Below are 27304 nucleotides of genomic sequence, written 5' to 3'. Positions count from 1 at the left end.
TTGTCTTTTTAAAATTAGGTGTGTACTGTACATACCAGGGGCTGGCTGCCAACTTTTAGCCTGGGGGGCAAATGCAATCAAGTGGCCCCGGCTTCTCTACCAGCGCACGGCAATGGCAAAATGGATGTGGCAGAAAAAACTGCAGGCGTGGTTTGTCTAATGGGGATGCAGTTTAAATGTGTAGTGAAATATCTGAAAAATCATTATGTCTAAGAACAATCCATCGCCTGCCAGCGCTGTCTGACAAACAGAAACTATTCTAATGACTTATATAACACATAGGAAACAATGGGCCTAATTCAGATGGAGTGGCGGTCACTTCCTTGGAAGCAGCAGTGATAGCGCTGTATGGTGACGCAGCAGGAGGCGTCTATTACAAGTAGACGCCGCCTGCTGCAGTAGCATCCTAGGACGCAGGCATAGGATCACTGACTCCCCATCAGACACTTGCAGAGATTCCTGGCCTCTTCTCTCCCCCTAAACAGCAGCGAATGCCTCCGTTATGGGAAACTGAGGGCGTTGCCACCCCTTCCCACCCCAAAATGGCAGCAGACTGTCTAACACTGACAATCTGCTTCCATCCTTCTTCCTACATCACAGGAACAATTTGTGCACGCACTCAACAGGTCCTGCACAGGAACAAAGTGCCGATAATAAGAAGCAACATGAACCGGACCAGAATGAGGACCAATATACTGTACAATAGGGGTAATTCAGACCTGATCGCTAGGCTGCGTTTTCGCACAGCGGGCTATCAGGTCTAAACTGCGCATGCACCGCAATGCGCAGGCGCGTCGCACGGGTACAAAGCAGATTGCCGCTCAGCAATGGGTTTGCACAAAGAATCTATTTGCACGGGCGATCGCAAGGAGATAGACAGGAAGAGGGCATTTGTGGATGGCAACTGACCATTTTCAGGGAGTGTCTGGAAAAACGTAGGCGTGTCTAAGTTTTTGCAGGGAGGGTTCCTGACGTCAATTCTGGTCTCGAACAGTCTGAAGTGATCGCAGCGGCTGAGTAAGTCCTGGGCTGCTCAGAGACTGCACAAAATCTGTTTGTACAGCTCTGCTACATATGCGTTCGCACACTTACACAGCTAAAATACACTCCCCCCATAGGCGGGGACTATCCGATCGCAGCAGAACAAAAATCGCTTGCTAGCGATCAGGTCTGAATTACCCCCCAATTACCACTTCACGGCACCTCCCTCAGCTCTTTCAATGTCCAAATTACATAAAATGATATCAAGACAAAAAAAAGAGTAATAAGGTGCAGAATAAAACAAACACATTCACAACACTGAGGCGTTTGAATAAGCAATTCATAAATCACAATAAACCATTAACATCACTGTCTCAGGAGCATACAGATGACACAGTACTGTAACTCATTTGTAGAGTCATGTATAAACGTCTACAAATATATTCCTGTGCCTTTGCTCTGTCTAGATGCCAGTGACCATTTCAGATACAAGGCTACATTACTAGAATCTGGTAGCTTCATAGTTTTAGAGATCATCCCATAAATGTCAGCCTTGTGATCTAACACCTCTAGGCTACAGAAAACATTCAAAGGTAGATAGATAAGAGCAGAACCAAAACTATACATTAGAATAGAACTTTGTGTCTTTTGTATTGCTCTAAATAAAAAAAAAAGGTCATATTAAAAAGAGTCGAAATTTTAAAAATGAACAATTGTAGCCTACTCTCTTGTACCATACTAAAGAGGTCGGTGTCTGTTAGGGGATACGTACGATTTACCGGCAGACAGGATGCTGGCTGTAATTACCCCGACAGCGGGATTCCGTCCGCCAGAATGCCGGCAGCAGCATTCTGGCTCGCTGGGGTTGTATTCTCTCTATGGGTGTCGTGGACACCCACAGAGGGAGAATAGCCTGTGCCGCCGGTATTCCGGCGTCGGTATTGTGAGCACCGGGATCCCGACTGACGGTATTTTAACCGCTTCCCTCTGTTAGACATCACATACAGCACTTTGTAATTGTGTGGGAGGGGGGCAGCCAGGTGAAAGTTGTGGACAGCGTGATCGTGAACCCGCCTCCTGTTATTACAGGTATTGTAAATCATGGCTGGGTAACGATGACACAATTTACAGCAAATTGCTTCATCAAGCCACTATACTCGGGAAGTGGAAAGCACTGTGTGACTGCAAGAGGGCACCAGGAAACTTGCCTACTTTTCCGGGCATCCAGGAGAGCCACCTGAGATTCGTGAATCTCCTGTACATTCCAGGAGGATTGGCAAGTATGGGAATACATTCTCTTGCATTGCTTAAAATACAATGCAAAAAATCTGTATAACTGCAGCCATATGCAGATTTAGTATTTGTGCCGTCTTTCACATGGAGAGAGGGGACTGGGATGGAAGTGGCATACAGAAGTGTTGGAGGTGCATGTATGTGGAATTGCAAACTGAGGCATGCCAGCACGGAGATGCATATATGATGTAGTGTTCCCTCTAGAATGCGGGCAGTGCAGAGCAGAGTGCAGAGGTATGGGGATGGCATTACTGCGTGTGCCCAAGGCGCGTGGCTGGCCAGGGAGTGGGTAGCATCACTCTAGGAGGCGTACCCAGCACTTACAGAAGTTCTCGGCTCCCTCCAAGCTCTCCCCTCACTATGAATGCGCACTGCATCTATTCACACGGCAGTGATCGCTACACCGCACCTTTTCCCACCTGCGGGACACAGCTGTTCTCGTATGGAAGGCACACTGCAGGGTGCCGCTAAAAGGGCAGGGCTCATTTTGCCATTTAAGTAGGGCGTGGCACCCTGATAAAACAGCCTAGTGTGAAGACTATGATGTTTGTAGCTATATCACTTGCAGATGCCTGAAGGCTGGTGTAAATGCATGTTGCTGATGATGACACTGCCACCTGCGCTAGCCGGGCAGATCGACCTTTCCTAAATTATATGATTGTGTGGGCGTATTTTAGAATCTTTTTTTGCTATATATGTAGCCATGCTCAGGTTACTGTAACGTGGCACACTCCATTCATTCCTGTAGGACAGTGGTCAGGGAACAGAGGCAAATTACCCCAAATGGGGTAAAAATGAAATTCCTGGGGTAATGGATGGTCATGCTGCCAAGACACAGCCCCGTCCAGCACCAGCCGTCACGTAATGTGACGTGCTGATGTCACACCGCGCTCCCTCCTGCCCACCCTGCGCTATGCTCCTGGCTGCCCTGTGCTGTGTTCCTGGCCGCAGTGTGACGTGCTGACATCACACCGCGCTCCCGCATGCCCGCCCTGTGCTGTGCTCCTGGCCGCCCTGTGCAGTGTTCCTGGCCGTAGTGTGACGTGCTGATGTCACACCGCGCTCCCTCCTGCCCGCCCTGTGCTGTGCTCCTGGCCGCCCTGTGCTGTGTTCATGGCCGCAGTGTGACGTGCTGACGTCACACCGTACTCCCTCATGCCCGCCCGTCCTCCTGCGCTGTCCTGTCCTCCTGCCTGCGTACCACCAACCCACACACAGAACTTGAAGTGTTCTGTGGCTGACCGCTCACGGAGTTCCGCAGGATCCGACGGTGACCCACATGACAGTGGGAAATTCCCACTGACATTACTGAGGTGAGGATGTGACCATCTGTCTCCTAAAAGTCGTTTTCCCTCCCCCCTCATACATCTTTCTTACATTCATTCTGGTGTTTTGGGGAGAAAGTGCTAATTAACCCATTCATTGCCAAAAATAATTGGCGAAAATAATAGGAAACATACATATATATATATATATATATATATATATATATATATATATATATATATATATATATATATATATACATATATATATACATATACATATACATATACATATACACACACACACACACACTCAAAAAATGCCCGGCACTCTGAAAATGCTTAGAAGATCCGGGTGCCCTCTGCAAAGCGTTGAAAATACAGTAATAAAAAGGCAGCGGCACTTCGTCAATAAGTGAATCAAAAATTTAGTAAATCAAGACATGGCAAACAATGGTCACGATGAACCAACGTTTCGGGGTCCTTAAACCCCTTTGTTCACGCCTTGACAAAGGGGTTTAAGAAATTAAGGTTGCCTCCTGCCGACGCAGCTTAGCTGCGCCCATGGGAGACCCCGCCGGCATCTTTCCGATCGCAACAGCTGCATGTGACGTCACACAGCTGCCGCGATCACGTCCCCATCATACCCACGTTTGCGCTGTCACGCCCCCACAACTCTCCATCTCCGCCTAGGAAACGGAACATTGCCGCCAAACCCACCCGCCTCTGCCTGATTGACAAAACGCAATAATTCCGGTTGGATCGTTATGTGCGATCCAACTTGAATTAGCCCCGTTGTTTCCTTGTTCCCCTCTTTGGATATGTTACAGACAAGGCATCCTGCTGTGTTTATACTGTGTACACTGACTACAAATAAGTTCATGTTTGCCATATGTGTCCTTCCCCTAAGCCTAGACATCACTACTAATGGGTTTCTGGGAATGAAATAATCAGTACAGTGGAGAGACACATCAGGATCATGTTGGTTGTTCAAAAGTAAACAACTCCTTAAAGTTTCCCCCTATTGGTGTAGCCCTTAAATACATCCATACAGCTAACTAAAACAATAGGCCTAATTCAGACCTGATCGCTCGCTAGAGGTTTTTTGCAGCGCTGCGAACAGATAGTCGCAAGTGTGCGAACGCATGTGCAGCCGGGCGGTACAAACAAATCTTTTACAGCCCAGGACTTACTCAGCCGCTGTGAACACTTCAGCCTGTCCGGGACCGGAATTAACGTCAGGAACCCTCCCTGCAAACGCATTGACACGCCTGCGTTTTTCCAACAACTCTCTGAAAACGGTCAGTTACCACACACAAACAGCTTCTTCCTGTCAATCTCCTTGTGTTCACCCGTGTGAATGGATTCTTCGCACAAACCCATCGCTGAGTGGCGATCCGCTTTGTACCTGCGCAACGCGCCTGCGCATTGCGGTGCATACGCATGCACAGTTCTGACCTGATCGCAGCGCTGCAAAAAACGCTAGCGAGTGATCAGGTCTGAATTAGCCCCAATGTCGTTTTAAAGGTGCATTTAACTATGTTGCGAGCACTTTGTATTAAATCTTCAACTATTCAGCTTTGAGGTATGCGGATATAGTATAAGCCAATCAGATCACCAGTATGCTCACAGCAGTTTAATCTGTGGGGTATGACATACAGAATTGTACCTATGTTGCTAAGAAGGTGAAAGGCGGCTGGTAAAGATGCGTCAGACTTAGTGGGACAGATCCAAGTAATTACAAGGTTCCAGCAGTAGGTGTCTGCATGAATGTCTGCATATTACTGTACAAGACGCCAGCAAAAATAAGTGAGGTTTTCTTACCCTGATATCCCGCTATTGTGTGAAAGCTCTCAGCTAATTGAACCTGCCCTGCCCCACAGCGCAAAGTAATGATGTCCAGTGCCTCTTAAATCAGTGAATAAAGATTGTGGTGTTAATTGTTACTTCTATGTTAAACAAAAAAATAAACATTTAAACTTTTTTGTTTTATATTTTATATAATTTGGTGGGTTTTTTTGCTCTCTTTTACACACAGGCTGTGCGATAGGTAGATTTTAATCCTTTTCAGTGATATTTTTCCTAAGACAAATATCCCGTAACTAATTCCTGTTGTACAAACATAGTACACTCAGGAGGAAGACAAACTATTGACTAATGATTTAACGAGCCCTAAAAAGGTTCCTGAGTATCTAAATGGTGTCAAGTCCCTGTGTTTTACTAATGATGCGGCCTGTCTATCGGCCTTAACTCCATAACAAAGAAGGTATCACTTTACCTCCAGTTAAGTAATAGCACCTCTAGGGATATAGTTAGGCAATAAGGAGGCCACCAGGATGGAATGCACCTGAGGGGAACATTAGTACTGAAAGGGAACATGTTTACTAGTAATTTGTGGCTCATTTCTGCTGAGTGGGTACGGGAAGATCCACGGACAATTTCCTTTACCAAAACCCTGTTTTACTCACGCTCTACGCAAGGATATTACTAATCTGTACTGTATGTAACCCCTTCCAGTTATGCGGAGCAGACAATGGATCACACACAACCGATGAGTAATACTATCCTATGAGTACTGAAAATTTTTATGTGTGTATGTATCTCTCTATCTGGATATAGATAGATAGATAGATAGATAGATAGATAGATAGATAGATAGATAGATAGATAGATAGATAGATAGATAGATAGATATGCATCAGAAATCAAGGTGGCACTTCTGGACTCTTTTCCAAGTAAAACAAAATATGTGTTTAATCAACATTTCAGGGCACTTCCCCCCATCATCTTGATGACAGGCAAAAGTGCCTCCGAAATGTTGATTAAACACATCTTTTGTTTCACTTGGAAAGGAGTCCAGGTCGGAGTGCCACCTTGATTTCTGTTGCATATGGATAGGGTATGCTTTCTCCTAAGGAGTGCACCCTGGCAAGTACATAGTCCATTGCTACCACTGGGAGTGTCGGATGTGTGGAAATTATTTTTCTCCTTCATCCACTAGGGGACACTAGAAGGTCTTTACGGTGGGGTATAGATGGTGGCTAAGTGGAGCCGACACTTTAAATTCTTTAGAATTGTGACTGGCTCCTCCCCTCTATGCCCCCCTTCCCCACACAGACAAGTTTGAAAAATGTGCCTGAGGGAGTCGGTCATATCTCTGGGCTTCTCCAGAGAGGATTCTTTTAAAGAAGCTGAGGACAGACAGACAGCCTACTGCACCTGTCTGTCTGCACCATGGGAGCTACCAGTGGGACTCTGGCACTGTTTTATTAAAACTGCAACCTCAGCTCCCGGCTGCAGGGACATCAGTAATTCCAGAGACATTGTGTGCAGCGTCTGGCAGTGAATAGAGTCACATATATATATATATATATACACACACACACACACACACACATATATAAAACGCCTGTTTGGGTTACAGTTTTTGTTACTGTATCTACAGTTATTGGGATGGTGACTGGTTCTTTCACCTGTGCTCTCCCTTCTCTAGGTTTCTGTAAAAAATGTTCAGCAAAATTCACACAGCGGAATGAAGGTGCTTTGTACTGTGATAACTGTGAATCAGCAAACCCAGGGGAGAATTTTGCCAGTGTACAGGACCTCACTCCTTTTTGGTTGTTATCTCAACTGACGGGGGTCATGTCAGATTTGTCTGCGGAACTGGCTGCTTCTCGTAGACAGAGAAGTTGCCAGATCCCAGGATTTACTACCCGAACCAGATTGGGCTCTAAATTTCACCAGGTCAGTTGAAGGTCTAAGAAGATCCATGGGGGCGTCAAAGTCTCCCACTGCTGGTAGTTCCCAGAGGGTCTCAAAAAAGAGATTGTTTCCAGCTATATTGCAGTCTGATCAATCAGACACTGATTTGCCCCCCTTAGAAGAGGGGGAAGTGGAACTAGTTTCAGAAACCGAATTGGTTCAGGAAGAAATGGAGATTGAATCTGAGGGTTTAGACGCACTTATATTAGCAGTGCGTCAAATTTTACAGATTACGGAGTCAGAGACTGCTTTTCCGCAGCCTTCCTTTTTTACTAAAAGACAGAGGAATGCTGTATTCTTCTGAAATAGATAATCATTTTGCTCGAACATGGAAGCATCCTGATAAAAAGTTTCAGGTTACCCGCCGACTGTTGCTTTCTTACCCTTTTCCAGAGGAGAATAGACCTCAGTGGGAGAACCCTCCATTGGTAGATCCCTCCTTACCTAGATTATCAAAAAAGACTATCCTGCCGGTAGCTAGTGCTACCTCCTTAAAGGGACAGGCAGATTGCAGGTTGGAAAATAACTTTAAAGTCCATTTATTCTTCAGCTGGTGTACTTCTTCACCCTACACTGGTAGGTCTTTGGGTTAACAAGGCAATAGAGGCCTGGGCGGAACAATTGGTAGCAGGTCTACAATCTGGTCTATCCACTGAGCAATTGATTACTTTGGCTGAACATATCAGAGAATCTGACGTATATTTAGGGGAGGCGTCCAAGGATGCAGGAACCATTGGATCCAGAATATCTGCATTGTCGATTTCAGCACGCCGCGCGCTCTGGCTTAGGCAATGGCAGGCAGATGCGGAATCCAAACAGGCAGTAGAAGCTATTCCATGAGTTTCTGTTTGGTCAAGAATTGGATACTCTGATTTCCAAGGCCACAGGGGGTAAGTCGACATATCTTCCTTCGGAAGCTCCAGCTCCTAGGAAGACTTTTTCGGGGCCGTTTTTCCGGTCCTTTCGAGTTCCGTCCAAATTTAGAGGACGTGGCAGAGGTGGATCCACCTCGTTCAGAGGTAACAGATGCCGAGGTTGTGCTGCAACCGCAACAACCTTGCAAGGCCTGCCACTTAGCCCACCACATGACGGGCTACTCTCCCTCCTGGAGGCTCCCAGGGTGGGAGCTTGTTTGCTAAATTTCAGACATGTTTGGTAAGAGGCCTGCACAGACGCCTGGGTAAGAGACATCATTTTCCAGGGTTACAAGCTCGATTTTCAGTTGAAACCGCCTCCAAGATTTTTTACCTCGAGTTTACCCGTTTCACGGGAACATCAAGATTCCCTTCTCCAGGCGATTCAAAGACTTCTGGAAATAGGAGTCATTGTTCAAATTCATTTCCATCAACAAAAGCAGAAACTTTATAGTGTCAATCGATATCAAGGATGCTTACCTTCACATACCAATATGGCCTCCGCACTAGAGTTCTCAGGTTTGCGGTCAAGGATTTGCATTTTCAATTCCAAGCCTTACCTTTCGGTCTTTCCTCAGCGCCTCGAGTTTTTACAAAAGTAATGGTAGGAGTGATGGTGCACTTGCTCTATCAAGGGGTGAATATTGTTCCCTACTTAAGGCTCAATAGGTGAGCGATATGAAAATTACACAAGATTTTCTGATTGCGCACAGTCGGATCATAAACATCCAGAAGTCTCAGTTACAACAGTCGCAGCGAAATCAATTTCTAGGAATGATCATGGACACTGTGCTTCAAAGGATATTTCTCCCTCAGGACAAGATACAGTCCATTCAGGAGTTGGTTTGTCTGGTATTGCAACATCGCAGAGATTCGATTTATCTTTGCATTCGACTTCTGGGAAAGATGGTAGCTGCCTTCGAGGCAGTCCAGTATGGCAGGTTTTACCCCAGGCCTTTCCAACTAGATCTCCTTTCCCAATGGTCAGGTTCACATCTTTTTATGCATCAAATAGTTCAGCTATTACCCAAGATGTGTCTGTCCTTGCTTTGGTGGCTGAATGCGACAAATGTGTCCAGGGGCAGGAGCTTGGTTGTCACAGATTGGGTGCTTCTCATGACGGATGCCAAGTGGATCGGTGACTCTGGATTGTCAGTTCCAGGGCATTTGGACTCCTCAAGAATGGACTCTACCTGTCAATATACATACTGGAGCTTTGGGCGGTCTGCAACGCTCGCATGTTAGCATTTCATCTTCTGCAGGGACGTGCAATATGTATACAGTCGGACAGCGCCACGGCAGTGGCATACATAAATTGGCAAGGCGGAACCCTCAGCAGAGATGCTATGAGAGAAGTCACCAGGATCCTGGTTTGGGCCGAGAGACATGCAGCAGCTATATCGGCAGTGTTCATACTGGGGGGTGGAGAACTGGGAGGCCGATTACTTGAGTCGTCAGGATATGCATCCAGGTGAATGGGAATTGCATCTTCAAGTGTTTCAACACCTTGGTAAATTATTGGGGACTCCCTCAAATAGATCTTATGGCGTCCAGACGGAACCACAAACTTCCTCGGTACTGCTCTCACACCAGAGATCCCAAAGCGGAAGAGGTGGATGCGTTGACGATTCCCTGGAAGTTCCGCTTTGTGTATTTGTTTCCTCCGTTTCCCCTATTACCTTGTCTACTGAAGAGAATCAAGCGAGAGACTGTCAGGGTTCTACTCGTGGCACCAGACTGGCCTCGAAGAACGTGGAACAGCGACCAGCATTAGTTACTCATAGACGACCCGTGGCCTCTTCCTCTACAGCAGGATTTGCTGATACAGGGTCCTTTCATTTATCCAAACTTAGAGCAGCTACGTTTGACGGCGTGGCTATTGAAAGAGAGATCCTAAGACTCAAAGGTATTCCTTCACCAGTTATTCCTACCATGATGAGTGCTAGAAAGGAGGTCACCTCAAAGCACTCTTATCGCATATGGGGGGTAATTCAGAGTTGATTGCAGCAGCAAATTTGTTAGCAGTTGGGCAAAACCATGTGCACTGCAGGGGGGACAGATATAACGTGCAGAGAGAGTTAAATTTATACTGTGTATATATATATATATATATATATATATATATATATATATATATATATATATATATATATATATATAACATTTCGACAAACAGCACCCGCCTCAAAAATTATTCACAGAGCATTTGGCACATGTTATGTTTAGACAAATATGAAAAAAAGAGCCAGCACTTCCATTTATAAGCATATTCAAAATGTATTGCAATAGCCTAAAAGTCCATTATAAAAGTGCATGATTAAAGTGCAGTTAGCAAAAGAAAGTATATAGGGATGGCAGGCAATAGTTAGCACTGCTAATGGTGGCTTCTGATAAGTATTGTGATACAGGGGGTGATTCCAAGTTGATTGCAGCAGGAAATTGTTTAGCAGTTGGGCAAAACCATGTGCACTGCAGGGGAGGCAGATATAACATGTGCAGAAAGAGTTAGATTTGGGTGGGTTATTTTGTTTCTGTGCAGGGTAAATACTGGCTGCTTTATTTTTACACTGCAAATTAGATTGCAGATTGAACACACCACACCCAAATCTAACTCTCTCTGCACATGTTAAATCTGCCTTCCCTGCAGTGCACATGGGGGGTCATTCCGAGTTGTTCGTTCGTTATTTTTTTCTCGCAACGGAGCGATTAGTCGCTAATGCGCATGCGCAATGTCCGCAGTGCGACTGCGCCAAGTAAATTTGCTATGCAGTTAGGTATTTTACTCACGGCATTACGAGGTTTTTTTCTTCGTTCTGGTGATCGTAATGTGATTGACAGTAAGTGGGTGTTTTTAGGCGGAAACAGGCCGTTTTATGGGTGTGTGCGAAAAAATGCTACCGTTTCTGGGGAAAACGCGGGAGTGTCTGAAGAAACGGGGGAGTGTCTGGGCAAACGCTGGGTGTGTTTGTGACGTCAAACCAGGAACGAAACTGACTGAACTGATCGCAGATGCCGAGTAAGTCTGGAGCTACTCAGAAACTGCTAAGAAGTGTCTATTTGCAAATTTGCTAATCTTTCGTTCGCAATTTTGATAAGCTAAGATTCACTCCCAGTAGGCGGCGGCTTAGCGTGTGCAAAGCTGCTAAAAGCAGCTTGCGAGCGAACAACTCGGAATGACCCCCATGGTTTTGCCCAACTGCTAACAAAATTCTTGCTGCGATCAACATGGAATTACCCCCACTATGCGATGATGACTCTGTTACTGCTGTGAATTTATGCTGAGTTCCCCACAATGCACCGTGTGGCGTAATGTGAATTTTGACTCATTCCGCAGGAATTTCGGCTCCTTCAGTGTGGCATAATGTGAATTTTGTCTCATTCAATGTGGGATAATGTGTACGGGGCACCAGTACTAGATCGTATATAAGGTGTCCTACTATTGTGGTGCGTAATGTGTATATGGTGTGGTACACTACACTTATGGGTGACCATGTCCCCTTTTGAGTGGCCACACCCACTTTTTCTGGGGAGTGTGCACCTTTTCCCTTCATCGCGCGCATAATTACATTGGCTTTTCCATACCTCCACTTAAAAATTTCCACTTTGACCACTGTGTGTGTGTGTGTGTATATATATATATATATATATATATATATATATATATATATACACACACATACACACACACACACACACACACACATATATAAGCGCATCAATATTAATTGCGCCGGTGCCCTCTGGTGTCTGTTCAACAACACTATATATAGGCAGCACTCATGGGTCTTCATACAAAAGAATCCCAATACTACCAAGTCTGTTGCTGTTTCAGTGTTGCCACCTTTAACAGGAACATGTTCTTGATAAAGCTGGCAACACCAAGACATAATAAATATATATATATATATATATATATATATATTTTTTTTTTTTTTTAATCTATCTATATCTGTATCTATATATATATGTACACAATGTCCTTCTAGAGAGAGGTATGTCTTAGCTCACTCCCAATGATGAAAGAACAGGCGGCACTCCGAGGACTGGTGAAAAGGTTGTTGTATTAAACAAGTGAATCAGAAACAAGGCATATCATGGCCATGATATGCCTTGTTTCTGATTCACTTGTTTAATACAACAACCTTTTCACCAGTCCTCGGAGTGTCGCCTGTTCTTTCATCATTGGGAGTGAGCTAAGACATACCCCTCTCTAGAAGGACATTGTGTACATAGATTCTTTGAAGGAAGGCACCGGGCAGCTGCACAAGTACTTTGGGAGTGCCGACCACACCAGCTTTGTATATCTATCTATCTATCTATCTATCTATATATAATACAGAAGAATGGCGGCACTCTGAGTCTTACTTGCAGTTGAAAATATTGGCTTTATTAGCTCAACATTTCGGGTCCTCTGCCCATTGTCAGGTAGAGGACCCGAGACGTTGAGCTGCTAAAGCTAATATTTTCAACTGCAAGTAAGCCTCAGAGTGCCGCCATTCTTCTGTATTATACTGGATCTCCATCCCGGAGGGCACCTGAGCAAATTGGCTACATCAGGAACACAGGCTAGTGCCGGACCTTGACTCACTATGTGTGTGTGTGTATATATATATATATATATATATATATATATACACACACACACACACACACAATAGTACCCTTATCTTGTGCCAAACTCAGAGCAGCACAACGGGGGAGATCTCTGTTGAAAGATCTCTAAAGAATACAGGATACAAACAAAATTCCCAAGTGCGCTATATAGGAACGTCTTTACGGTAATTCTTCCAATGTTGTTTCCATAGGTGTAAGTTGGATATTGGAGAAAGTTTGTGACCGGGAACCTGTAACGGACACCCCTCACCAAATGGTCACCCAAACAAGAGGCCCAAGGCCAATTAATAAAAGATTATTTTAATAACATTCATTTGAACAAATGCAATTTTTACATAGTTCATCATGTAATGAGTATACAGATAGTAAATATAAATGTCAGTAAAAAAGACAACCACTGCGTTTATTGAATAATTTGAACTCTAGATACTCCCTCACCTTTTTAAGGTGTGAGCTCACAAGGGAGTATCTTCACAAACTAAGTAGGAAACTTCTGACTGACAAAACCAACGCGTTTCGTCTTATCGACTTCATCAGGGGTAACAAATATAGATGACAGGTTTACTTGTCATAAGTGAGTTTAAATGTAGAAAATCACAACCTTAAATATAAGGATAGTAAAATCTCCTATATTAGCTCCTGGAGGGGGCTTATTATAGGTGGAAATTTCTACAGGCTGCCAAAAAGTATAAAGCTGATTTGACAATTACAATGCAATGCAACTTCCTCAGTAAAGCTCACAGAACGGATCCTGGAGAGTTTTGGCTGTGCATGGAAGTGCACAGCCGAGTCTGGAGACCAGAGCTGCTGGCTCTTTTGCCCATGCATGAGTTACAGTATACGTGAAGACAATCTGTGATGGGAGAAAAGCCAGACGCTGGAGCATTAGGCTACTGTCTAGGGCTTGTTAGAAGGTCACTGGAAGACAAGATCATTAAGGGTGTATTTATTAAATAATATTTTGCAGGATATGCCCCAAATAATAAGTATCCCCTGAATCTATCATGGAGGGGCCGCAGGAGATATCTCCGATAGATCCTGCGGTTCCTCTATTTCTGATAGCAGCCACTGGGGCTACTAATCTGTCAGAGTTACCCAGCTCATTCCTGAGTTTGGCCCTGATAGGTAACGACATCTCCAGATGGTGACAAAAGATGATTATCTGGTCTAGAACCCGATTATTGATAAATGTGATCCTTGGTTGTGTAAGAGAAATACACCGCCCATTCTGTGTTAAGGTGTATAACAGGCTCTTATTGTATGCTGATGTTGTTCCTCATTGCTTCCAGCTTAACGTAACATATATTATGTGGATAACTTTTGTTGGCCCATACAAAAAACAGAGGGGCTGATGTATCAAGCAGTGGAAAGTGGACCAGTGGAGACGTTGCCCATAGCAACCAGCTTCTACTTATTATTTTATTGAATGTACTTGATAAATGGTACTACAGTGGTGATTGGTTGCTATAGGGAACGTCTCCACTGGTCTAGTTCTCCACCCTTTTCACTGCTTGATGCATCAGCCCTGCAGTGCTCTGACTCCCATCTACTCAATATCACTTCGAGTACTGAGCGCCACACAACTGCCTAGTTGCTAGATACGGAAAAGGGGAGGGAGACATGAAAAGTAGCGCTTCCAGAATTTGAATTAAAAAAAATTGGGACACTTGCGCTATCTGCAGTTTACCATAAAATAAACCCTGTTTCTGTCCCAAATATGGTAACACGGTTACTGGAACCAATTTTCACCATTGATTAGGATGCATCTGGGCACTGAATTATCGGAAAATAGACTTTATCAGTTCATTTTTTTGGGTGGGTGAAAAATGTTCAAAGTAATGGCCGCTTGTTACCTCTGCTACCAAAGGGAAGACATTCTGCTGTTGATCTGCACATATGTGAATAGTTTGCTACTACATAATATGCTATATATCATGTTTATGTTCTGGCATGCACTATATCACTGTTTAGCTGCCTATCTATGCCTCTATATATACTTGTATACATATACCTTGTGTCTGTCAGACATGTCTCATGAAGAGCAGTACGTGTGGAAATTGTGTAGCACATATTGGGTGTCTCTTGAAAGTTGATGTTTTGTTATGTAATTGACAGCTAATATTTTAAGAAATAGCATTAACTGGGAAAAGAGCCAGCTTCACGTTTCAAAGCGCAGTCCTTACCTGACACTAACACATCGCATGTCAACTGCAGGATTGTTGAAACCTGTCTTTCTGACTGAAGCGATTATACAGCAGCTCAATAAACGTGATGATACGCAGAGCACGCTTATATAATGCAGGCTGAATATCACCGCACTGAAACACATATTTTATTAGTGCATTATTTATATCAATGGCAGCACACATATGTAAAACAAATATTATACATACGTCAATGAACTACACAGTGCAGACGTTTATTTGAGCCAGTACAGTATACAGGATAAAGCAGTCCATCAGCTTCTGCCAATTATTTTATGGAATGTACTTGATAAATGCTGCTCTGAAACTCAGATGTACCCATGCTCAGTATTACTGCTACAGAAGTGACAGTGATACTATCGGTTCCTGTCCTGAGGTCACACCTACACACAGTCAAAGATTGTGCTGTTTGGCGCATGCTGAATGTTACTCGGCCCTGATAATGAATTGACGCGTTATATAGAAAACATAAGCAAACTAGAGTTTACACATGTGTAACGGACCCATAGCGGATGATGAATAGGCCTCTCAAAGACAATCACTTGTCTTTGTGTGTCTTGTGGTTCTTTATGTATCAACTTAGCATTTTTTGCCTTAGATTTGTTGGGGATTTGTAAAGGTGGGTACACACTAGGCGATGTGCTCGATGAACGACGTCGCCTAGTGTTTCCCCTCCTGAGCCGGACCGCCTGACGGCAGGCATACACACTGCACGATATCACTAATGATATTGCACAGTGACGTCATGCCGCAGCCAGCCGGGGCATGCAGTTTTGGACAATGAGTCCAAATTGAGCTGCATGCACGGCCGACACCGAGGGTCGGCCGTGCATGCACGCCGATTGTTGGCGACAGCATACACACTTAGCGATAAACAACGTCGTTCAGGAAGGGTCAAAATGAGCGACGTTGTTTACTTTATAGCTAAGTGTGTACACACCTTAAACCTTTCTATTTCTAAGTTTCTATCTTTCAGAGCCATATGTTCATTGCCTGTCCGTTTAAAAAGGTACTGAAATGCCATTTAATAAAGCCTTCTTTGAGTTGCAGCTTCACAACAGGTGGAAAGCAACAGATTGTCTATTCCAGGCTTAGGTTTGTCAAAACCTTAAGTGACATTTACTTTACTGTGCCGTTTCCCCAGACCTGCGTGAGAGTAAGTGTGAAAGAGATGTGCTAGTGGGATGAGTGCGTGTTTCCTCAACCACTTAAAAGAGGCACTTGTTAGGACCCAGATGTGAGGACATGGCTCTGCGGGCAGCTCTCTATTTCGGTGTGAGTCAGTGTTCAGTGCGATTCCACAGCACCTCAGCTTAACTCATGACCTCAGGCATGGAGTAAGCCACATGAAGGCTGCCATATAGACACCCAAGGCTTCAGTAAAAGGGAAAGTAGCAGGAAACCATGTATAGTGCAAACATCGCTGCTCTTCTCGGTTTCTAGTGGTTTGTTACTCATCCTTAAGGACAGTGTGCTCCAGAATGATAGACAGTATGGGCCGATAAGATCTGTGAGAACGTATCACAACAAAGGCTTTGTCCATTGATGGTGCAGCAGGTCTGATACAGAGCACAAGCAAGGACAGAAAGCTGTGTCTATAGCCATCATTGGCCTTCATGTGGCAGACCACAAAAGGGAAGGGCACACTGGAGATGTCCCAGTTCTACACATTCACCATTAACTTAGGGACACAAGTTAGTTTGTGTCGGAGCAGGCTGAAAATAACATGGGGTTCTCCCTGGCAATCACCCTGACTCCCCAGCATTGTGTGACCAGTGCTATATTAACTACAGGGCAGCCGGGGTGGTCACATAAGGGCCCCACACACAATGCCACATCACCAGCGTGGGCGTTACGTAGTATATGTGAACTGGGCTTTCTGTGTGGCATAGTGTGAACTGGGGGCACTACAGTGTGTTTAACACACTTGTGGCACTGGGAGTATTTATATATACTATTTAAAACATCACCAGCATATTATATTGACAGCTTAATTGGCAGCCCACCCACACCCACAAGTTAGTGGCCATGGGGCATCCACAAACCTTACTCTGTCCCTCGCTGTGACTCATGGGTAATATTTATTACCAGTTATGTAGCGCACACATATTCCGCAGCGCTTTACAGAGAATATTTGGTCATTCACATCAGTCCCTGCCCCAGTGGAGCTTACAATCTATAGTCCCTATCACAGAGGCTCACCAAGGCACACTAACAGTCCAGGTTTTAAGGATAGCCATACTGAGCACAGGGGACTTAATTAGTAACTCAGATATTTTGTTTTAACCACCCGTGCTCAAGCATGGATATCATTAAAACCTTGTCTGCTAATATGTCTTGAAGACCGAAGTTAGTAATCACTACCCTATCACATGAAGACATACACGTATACACTAGGGTGATTTTTTGTCAGAAGCCAGTTAACCCATCAGTATGTATTTGGATTGTGAGAGGAAAATAGAGTACACAGAGGAGGAAACCCATGGAAGCATGGGGAGAACATACAAACTCAACACAGTTAGGGCCTTGATGGGAATCAAATGCTAACCATCACCCCTTGCTTTACGGTGTAGGCGTACTCCAAAGCTAGACGAATTATGGGTGTAATAAGCATTCTTAGCTAATTCCGAATTATGAGTTAGCGGGTTCAGCATGAATGACCGCCGGACGGGATACTGACAATCACAATATCGATGCCTGCATCCCAATCTGTGAAATTCCGACATGGGTGAGGTAAGTATGTTCCGCACTCTCCCATACCCCCTAACCCTTCCTTCCAGCAGTCTAACCCTAACCTCCCCCCTTAGTGCCCAACCCTTCCCCCCCCCCCCTTCCCTGCAGCCTAACCCTAACCCATCCCCCTTAGTGCATAAATCTAACCTCCCCCAGTGGTGCCTTACCCTCCTCCCCGCAGCCCAAGCCTAACCTCTCCCAGCCTAAACCCGCCCCCCTTCTCCCACACTTGCCCTAACCTGCTCGCTGTACTTACGGTCAGGATGCCGGCTGTTGGGATCTGGCGTCAGCATTCTGAAGGTTGTCCGTATTCTGGCTTCGGTATTCCAGCTGCGGGATCCCGACAGCCGGCATCTTAACCGCATCCCGAGTTAGCATACTCCTTTTTCTTTCATAAGGATTATTTAAATTGCACAATTGCTGCTCTTCTCTACTGAGAGTTGTTATTCTTTCCTTATCACAGCTAAAACATAGATTAACATTCAAATACTCGTTTACAGAGAAGGCATATTCTCACAATTTGACCATTTGATTTGCACCTTAAATTGTTACAAATATATTTTATTTATTAGTTATATAGATTTATGTTTAACTGCCTCATTACAATTAACAAAGCTTTGATAGTACTTTGCATCTCTGAGAAGTTGCACAGTGTAGAGAGTCTTATGACACACATTACATTACTGATGTCATCCTCATTCAGTACTATGTGGGAGGTATACTTGCTACTCCTGACTGTGGTCATGTTGGGTAACCGATCCCATGAGCTCCAGATTCCAGAAACCACTTTTCATCAAGTTCTTTAAAATTGCGTTTGGGAATTTAGTTTTCATGCATTTCAATGATGCTTGGGTGAAATAGGAATATTCACTGACTAACTTGATCGTCTTCCAGGAACGGTGTCACAAGGCTGTTTTCAGAAAGAGACAGGATTCATAGCTTCTGCTTAAAACTGCCAACACAAACCTAAACTAGCTTTGTGTTTGACTTGACAGGAGCACAATAGACTTGTTTGTGCCCAAAATAACTGTCTGTCATTTCCTAAATTTCATTTTTCTCTGTTATTCTTTCAAATAGTTGGAAGTTCTGGTATTTGTCAAAGCCAAGAGCATTCTCCCTGCTCCCTAAAAATATTTTCTCAGATTTCATTTAGTGTAAGTTTCATACTTGTTATGATTTTATTTGTTAAGTTGCAGTGTATCTGTTACACAAAATTGTGTCTTTAGGTACACAGTGTGTGAACAGTGCTTCTTATCTCCACAGGGACACAGTTCACAGGCACCTGACTGGTTAGATAATTTTAAAAGCATGATTCGGAATGTAAATTTAGAATTAGCTGCAGCTAAAAAGGAGAGACAGGTGTTAAAACAGTCTATTGATTGTATGGCTAAAGCAGCAGATACCAGAAAGGCTTCTCAGTCCCCTCTGTTGGTTTCACATAAATCAGAATCAGACTGGAGCACCTGTGGCAGTGACACAGGTGCTCCAGTCTGATTGTGATTCTGATCAGCCTGATGTGGATGATGATGATGATGATGATATGGATGAGGACAGCTCTCTGTCCCCTGGGGTGGAGGCCCTCATGCTGTAAGAGAGGTTCTTCACATACTGGATCAGGACGCAGAACCAGATGAGGAGTTGTACTTTAATGTTAGACCAAAGACCTCAGTCACCTTTCCTGTGTCTAAATAATTAAATTATCTGGCCAGGAAATTTAAAATTCCTCAGAGGTTTTTAGCTATTTTTCCCCAGCTGAGGACAGGAAGGTATGGGAAAAACCCCTGTCAGTCGATCCGTCTGTATCCAGAATGTCTAAGAAATTGGTACTGCTGGTGCCAGGGGCTATATCCCTAAAAGAGCCGGCTGACCATAAAATTGAGACAACTCTCAATGCAATATATACAGCAGCAGGCGTTGCACAGTGCCCTACAATTGTTTGTGGGTGTGTTTCCAGGGCGGTAGTCAAGTGGTCTAATACTGTTATTGATGGTTTAGACTCTCTGCCCTGGGATGAGGTCATTACTCTGCTGCAACATATACAGGATGCTGCAAATTTTATGAGTGGGCTATAAAAGAATTGTGTAAGCTAAATGGCCACACTACTGCTATGGCTGTTTCGGCACGCAGAGCTCTGTGGTTGCGTCAATGGTTAGCGGATGCTGATTTCAAAAAGGGTGTAGAAAATCTTCATGAAGCCTTGTTTGGTGACAAATTAAATAAATGGATCTCCCAGGCAACGGCGGATAAGTCTACCTATCTGCCGTCGGCTGCGCCAGCTGCTAGACCTTTCTTACACAGGACCCTCTTTGTAGTCCTTTCGTGTGGCAAAGTTCAGAGGCAGGGGCCTGGGGGTCTCCACTGCTCCCAGAGGATCTTGTGGTAAGTCCCGTAAACCTGCAGCTGCTGCCGCCCTGGACCAGACCACCGTATCCCCTGCCGCTAAGCCTTCCGCGTGATGGTTGGCCTCAGTGGCAAGGCGACTTTCAGGTGGGTGCTCGCCTTCTGGGATCCTTGGGTGAGGGACCTCATTTCCCAGGGTTACCAGCTGGAATTTCAAGCACTTCCTCCTCACAGATTTTTCAAATCGGGCTTGCCAGTTTTACCCGCAGCAAAAGTTACCTTGCAAGAGGCTATTCAAATACTTTTGCGGACAGGGGTGGTGGTTCCAGTACCTCCTCCGTTATACAACAGGGGTTTTTACTCCTGTCTTTTTGTCGTTCCAAAACCAGATGGTTTGGTGCTACCCATCTTGAACCTGAAGTCTCTAAACCCGTATCTGAGGGTGTTCAAATTCAAGATGGAATCCCTGCGGGCACTGGTGTCCGGTCTGGAGGAGTGGGAATTCCTCGTATCCCTAGATGTCAAGGATGCTTACCTACACATTCCCATGTGGCCCTCCTAATCAGGGTTACCTCAGGTTCGCCATCTTGGACGACCATTTCCTGTTTCAGGCTTTGCCCTTTGGCCTGTTCACAGCTCAGAGGGTCTTCACCAAAGTCATGGCAGAAAGGATGCTGCAACTGCGCATGATGGGAGTCAACATAGTCCCCTACTTGGACGATCTCCTGATAAAGGCTATGTCCAGGGAGCGTTTATTGCACAGCATCGATCTGATGACTCGTCTGCTTACGGTTCATGGGTGGATCCTAAATTTCCAGAAATTCACCTGGAACCGACCCGACGTCTTCAGTTCCTGGGAATGATACTGGATACGGTGTCTCTAAAGGTGTTTCTTCCGTTGGACAAGGCCCTGGCTATCCAGGCCATGGTCCGCTCACTGCTCCGTCCTCGCAAGGTATCCATACATCTTTGCATACGCTTGCTGGGCAGGATGGTTGCTGTTTACGAGGCAATCCAATATGGCAGATTTCATGCCCGGCCTTTTCAGCTGGATCTGCTGGACAAATGGTCAGGGTCTCACCTTCACATGCATCAGGAAGTGACCTTATCTACAAAAGCCCGGATTTTTCTGTTATGGTGGCTACAAGTTCTTCACCTGGTAGAAGGCAGGAATTTCAATATCCACTCATGGATTCTGACAACAGACGCCAGCCTCCGGGGTTGGGGGGCTGTGACCCAAGGGGCCCAGTTCCAGCGGATATCATCAGTTCAGGAATCTGCTCTGTCAATAAACATCCTGGAACTCAGGGCAGTTTACAATGCTTTTCTGCAAGCTTCCCATCTCCTGAAGGATCAGGCGATCCAGGTTCAATCGGACAACACCACGGCGGTGGCGTACATAAATCGACAAGGGGGAACAAAAAGCAGAGCGGCGATGCGAGAAGTGTGAAGAATACTCGTCTGGGCGGAGGCCAACGCAAGGGCCATCTCAGCCATATTCATTCCAGGAGTGGACAACTGGGAAGCAGACACAACCTCCATCCGGGGGAATGAGGCCTACATCCCCAGGTGTTTCAACAGTTAATTCACCGGTGGGGCTGTCCGCAGATAGATCAGATGGCTTCTCGTCTCAACAAGATGCTGTTACTGTTCCAGAACGAGGGATCCGCAAGCTGTAGCAGTGGATGCGCTGATGACACCATGAACGTACCAGTTTGTGTACCTGTTCCCTCCTCTACCACTAATCCCAAGGGTTCTAAAAAGACTAAGAAGGGAAAGCATTCAAGTAATTCTAATTGCCCCGGATTGGCCTCGACGGGCGTGGTACTCTGACCTCCTAACCATGGCCCTGGAGGATCCCTGGCCTCTGCCGCTTCAAAGGGATCTTCTTCAGCAAGGTCAGTTCGTCTATCCAGACTTACAGTGGCTACGTTTGACGGCTTGGAAGTTGAGAGGGAGATTCTAGCTAAAAAAAGGTCTTCCCTCCCGGGTTATTTCCACCATGGTCCAGGTCAGGAAGGTGGTAACGTCTAAACATTATCATCATATCTGGAAAATTATGTTTCCTGGTGTGAAAGTAGAAAAGGTTTCTTCCGTGGAATATGGAATTGGTCGTTTTCTACTTTTCCTGCAGCTGGAGTGGATATGGGCCTACATTTAGGCTTCATCAAAGTACAGATTTCGGCGTTCTCTATTTCTTTCACAAACAACTTGCCATGTTGCCGGAAGTGCAAACTTTCCCAAAAGGAGTTCTTCATATAAAACCACCCTTCGAACCTCCCACGGCTCCGTGGGATCTCAATGTAGTTCTATCCTTTCTTCAATCGGACTGGTTTGAACCCTTACATAGGGTGGAGTTGAAATTTCTTACCTGGAAGACAGTGATGTTATTAGCATTGGCGTCATGAAAACAGGGCGGAACTCAGGACCCGACCTAAGTTTTTGCCAAAAGTGGTTTCAGCTTTTCATGTGAATCAACCCATTGTAGTTCCAGTGTTGTCTGACCCTTCCATTGGCCCAGAGTCCTTGGATGTGGTGAGGGCTCTGAAGGTTTATGTCAACCACACTGCTCATCATCGGAAATCTGATTCGCTGTTTGTCCTTTATGATGCCACCAAAATTGGTCGTCCAGCTTCTAAGCAATCAATTGCTCGTTGGCTCAGGTTGACCATTCAACAAGCCTATACTTTGGCAGTTCTGCCCTTGCCAGCGTCTATTCAGGCCAACTCGACGAGATCTGTGGGCGCTTCCTGGGCGGCTGCCAAGCTGCTACTTGGTCTTGTTCGAACACTTTTGTTAAGTTCTATCGGTTGGCCAAGGATGACCTTCAGTTTGATTCAGGCAGTGTTACAGGGGTCTCAGCATTCTCTCACCCGTTTGGGAGCTTTGGGACTTCCCCATGGTACTAAAGTACAGATCCCCAGTATCCACTAGGACATAAGAGAAAATAGGAATTTAATACCTACCTGTAATTCCTTTTCTCGTAGTCCGTCGTGGATACTGGGCGCCCGCCTCAGTGCTTCGATTCCTACTTACCTGAGTAAGTGTTTGGTTGACCCACCGTTGCGGTCCCATTTTGTTCTTGGGATAGCTTTGCAAATCTTGGTTAGGTTTGTGTTGCTATCCTCTGTTCTGGTTAGTGCTGTTGTACCTGTTTTCTTCTCTCGTGCTATGTCCGTCTCCTCGGACACAGTTTCCTAGACTGAGTCTGGTAGGTGGGGCATAGAGGGGAGGAGCCAGCACACACATACACACACTAAAGGTTTTTAAAGGGCCAGGCTCCAGTGGACCCGATCTATACCCCGTGGTACTAAAGTACACATCCCCAGTATACACTACGGACTACGAGAAAAGGAATTATTGGTACGTATTAAATTTAATTATAAATGGAGGTGGGAACTTGAAGGGCTTCCCAAAGCAGCATGTTCACTATGGACATTGCTTCCTCATTGGTTCATACAACAAAAAGGCTCCCAACACTGTTTGTAAACAAAGACCACACATTAGGAGAGAAATGGTTACATCTAGCCTCCAAACACCACTTTCACATGTGTAGTGTCAGATTATTGAAAATAAAAAAAAGTCCTTGTTTCATTTGCTAAAAAGATCATTGTGACTTCTCTGTAGTATCGGTCAAACTGAAGAGAAGGTAGCCTTGGAGAGAGATAACGTGGAGAGAGATGAAAATACCAACCAATCAGCTCCTGTCATTTTTCAAACCCAGTCTGTAACATGGCAGTTGATTGGCTTGTACTTTAACTCTCACCACTTTATCTTTCTCCAAGATTTAGTACATCTCCCCTAGAGAGAGCTCTAAATTTACCTAGAATAAGTCACTAACTGGTGGTCCGATCAGAGCTGATTCTCATCGCATTGTAAAGGCTGTAGATCAGAATGTAAGGGTATGCTTAATAAGGTAGCAATGCACTGCCTGCCATTATATAGAGGAGATAGCCAAGTTAACTGCATGCTTTCTTAGTCTATTTATAACCAGACTTATGGAGATGTATAATGCAATTTGGCTGCCAGCACTGTACGAGACTTCCAGAGCTAAAATCCTTTAGGCCCCCTTCATGGAAATACAAATGCTGCAGATTGAAGCCAAATTGAAAGCTAGCATGGCAGTAGGGTCTGTTAGAGGGAGCGGAGCTGACTCTCTAAGACCACAGCATACAAACTTCCAGGTGTTGTGTGTCCAGGTCAGATCTGCTACTTATTAACACGTGACCTTCCCTCATGTATAAGGTAAATCATGTTAAAGCATCCCACTAACCTCAGCCTGCAGGAAAAGGGCTGAGAATACTTCATACAATATACACAGCTGGTACAATCAGGTCAGCTGGTACTGGTAGCCATAGAGAACATATGACTCATTTGACAAAAATTATAATAAAAATAGAAAAAAATCTAAAAATGTGAGCCTGACTGCTGAATGGTCATATCTATCCCAATGTGTGTAGCCACATAAATTCATAAATTTAGATCCAGCTTGTAGTACCGGCCTGCCAAGACACAGACATGGGGGGAAATTTACTATAGCTTCTAAAAATGAACAGTGGTGATGTTGACCATAGCAACCTATCAAATACTGTCTGTCATTTCTCAATGGCATCCTGGAAAATAATAGTCTGATTGGTTACTATGGGCAACATCACTTTTAATTTTTTAGAAACTTTAGTAAGTATACCCCATGGTGTCCTTTGCTGTGCAGACAGTTTCGCCATGTAAAACTTGCAGCAGAATTATATATATATATATATATATATATATATATATATATATGGATGAATGTGTGTATGTATGTTTCATCATAACTCTGAAATGCCTGGAGCAATTTACACCAAACTTGGTGCACATATGACTTACACTCTGGAAAAAAATACCCTAGGGGTGGGGGTGGGAAGTGGGTGACATGTAAAAATCCATAGTTTTCGGGGTCCCAGTGATGAATAGTGACACACTCAATGCCGTCTCAGTCCAAGTTTAGCCCCCATCAACTAGAATTTTTCTCACCCACGGCAAGGCAGTTATTTGGTGAGCCCCCCCCCATTTTAAAATTATTAGTAGGTCATAAGCCCTAACTTTTAGTCACCGTATCACTCCTTTCCTGGCCTCTTCACCCACCTGCTGGTGACCTTATCACACCTGCCAGGCCTCCTGAAACCTCTACAGGTGAACCTCTCACGCCGTCCTTACCCCTCTGCTGGTGATTTTCTCTCTGCACCACCACCGCCCCACCCCCACTCCCACAAGCCTCCTCACCCCTCTGCACTGCTGGTTGCTGGGAACACCACTCTCACTGACAGCGGATAGGGCTGGGGGCTGGAGGATGAGAGGCCTTTTCTGTCTCCCTGGTCACCCAAGGTCTCCAGCAGAGAGAGTGGGGCGTTGGGGCCTGGAGTGAGGCGGAGTCTCGCGTCCTGCATAACAGGAAGAGTCTGAATCTGACCTGCATTAGCAGCCAATTGACACCCGGCCTGTGTGACAGGGAATGCCAGAGACAACCAACATGCTGGAGATACCAGAGGCGAGGGCTTCTCCCTGTCACTGAGCCGGGTATGGGTTGTGGCGGGACACAGCAGCAGGTAGTCCCTTGTGGCCGAGAGGTGGGAGGGTCGGCAGAGGGAGGGGGTGTTCGGGGTGACCTCTGTGCTCTGATGTAATATTATTAAGGAGTTAACCTAATGGCAGCAGTACTTCAATGCTTCAGTTGCCAGGGTTGCTGCATTTGTGCCTAGGTTACCCGGAGGCCCTGACATGTGATTTCAATCCTATTTGTCAGAGTAAAAAACCCAAAAAGAGTATTAATAAACAGAATAGTAATACAGTATCTATCTATCTATCTATCTACTCCTCGGGTAACGCAAGAACCATGGATTAATATTTACTTACATTAAGAGGTCTCAACTTTACATCTCTATAGAGTTAACAATTTTTTAACACTCATTTATATTTACAACCGTGAAAATCAGAAACTCCCGTGCGAAGAACGGGTAGAACTGCTAGCTGGTTACTGATGAAAACTTTTGGGTCTTCCTTTACAAATAATCCCGATGACAGCTTATTTCTCAAGAGGTTTTCCCAGGAGATGGGTTATTTTTGAGAGAAAAAAATAAGACTGGAAGGCAAAGTATTTGGAAGCTAATCGGTTTAGGGGAAAGAAATGGACTTGATGGAACAAAGAACAAGTCCCATCAAAGGCCACCTTAGTCTTTCCTCTCCAATTCACAGGGTTGCGTTTCCCCTTCTGCCCTCATTACGGTTATCAACACGTCTACCTGCTTTCAGGTTTGACAGGTGTAATAAAAGGTCAGAGTTGTGACAGTTCTGCTTGTCGATTCTGTGAGTGTCCGACTCTAAAAAGAAAATGACCTGGGCCCAGTAAGCCACAGGAGCTAAAAATTCCCAGGGTTAAATGCAACCATTGTACTATAACAGCATGTCCCGAAACCCGATCCTCAAAGTAGGTTGTCAAGCTTTTCTGACCAAGTGAGCAAACTATTAGGCTATTGTTTGAGCATCTATTCTATTCCTCAGCTCCTTAGAAAAAAAGATTATTAATAGGTTTAGAGATAACCAAGGACATCAGCTAAAAGCAAATAATTTCCTGCTAGTTAACCCTTTCATCCATCTCTTTTGTCTAGGTCTATGTGAATGGAGAGTGGGTAACCAGCATTGGAGAAGGTGGTAGCTTTGGAGAGCTTGCATTGATCTATGGTACCCCAAGAGCTGCTACTGTCAAAGCAAAGACAGACCTCAAGTTATGGGGCATAGATCGGGACAGCTACAGACGCATCCTAATGGTGAGTTGCATTATTGCTGATCTAGTGTGTTAGTGTGGACGCTAAAATAAGTAGACCTGAAGCTGGTTAAATTGATACTTCACCTTTTTGTAACAATTATATGTTACTGCACACATTTGAACATCATTGTCATGTGACACGGGCAACCCAACCAATCATGTTCCAGTTTCACCTGTTACTTCTGTCTCTCCTGACTGATTGTGAGATTGACTGTTTGCAACTGGTGGTCTTCAGTTTGCCAGCGGCCGGGCTCCCGCTGCATAACATACTACACCCGTTTGCAACCCCTATGCCAACACATCATATGAACCTTTTTTTATAGTACTACTGTATTTCTTTTCTAGCATCAGATCTGTTATTTAATAATAAGCAGTCTCTTTGAACATGGAAGTGAA

At 44.9% G+C, this 27304-nt stretch overlaps 1 protein-coding gene across 4 annotated transcripts in view; it reads left to right on the top strand.

The window, feature by feature from the left end:
* Positions 1-27304, top strand: part of PRKAR1B (protein kinase cAMP-dependent type I regulatory subunit beta) — a 428398-nt gene that overhangs the window by 301488 nt on the left and 99606 nt on the right. For all 4 annotated transcript variants that reach the window (XM_063934515.1, XM_063934516.1, XM_063934517.1 and 1 more), the window contains one exon: positions 26751-26909. In XM_063934515.1, the coding sequence (XP_063790585.1) occupies positions 26751-26909 (159 nt within the window). The remainder of the gene's footprint in view (positions 1-26750; positions 26910-27304) is intronic.

This window comes from Pseudophryne corroboree, chromosome 7 (assembly GCF_028390025.1).
Source record: "Pseudophryne corroboree isolate aPseCor3 chromosome 7, aPseCor3.hap2, whole genome shotgun sequence".
Taxonomy (NCBI): Eukaryota; Metazoa; Chordata; class Amphibia; order Anura; family Myobatrachidae; genus Pseudophryne; species Pseudophryne corroboree.
The sequence above is the reverse complement of the archived record's forward strand: the minus strand, read 5'-3'. Positions and strand labels throughout refer to the sequence as shown.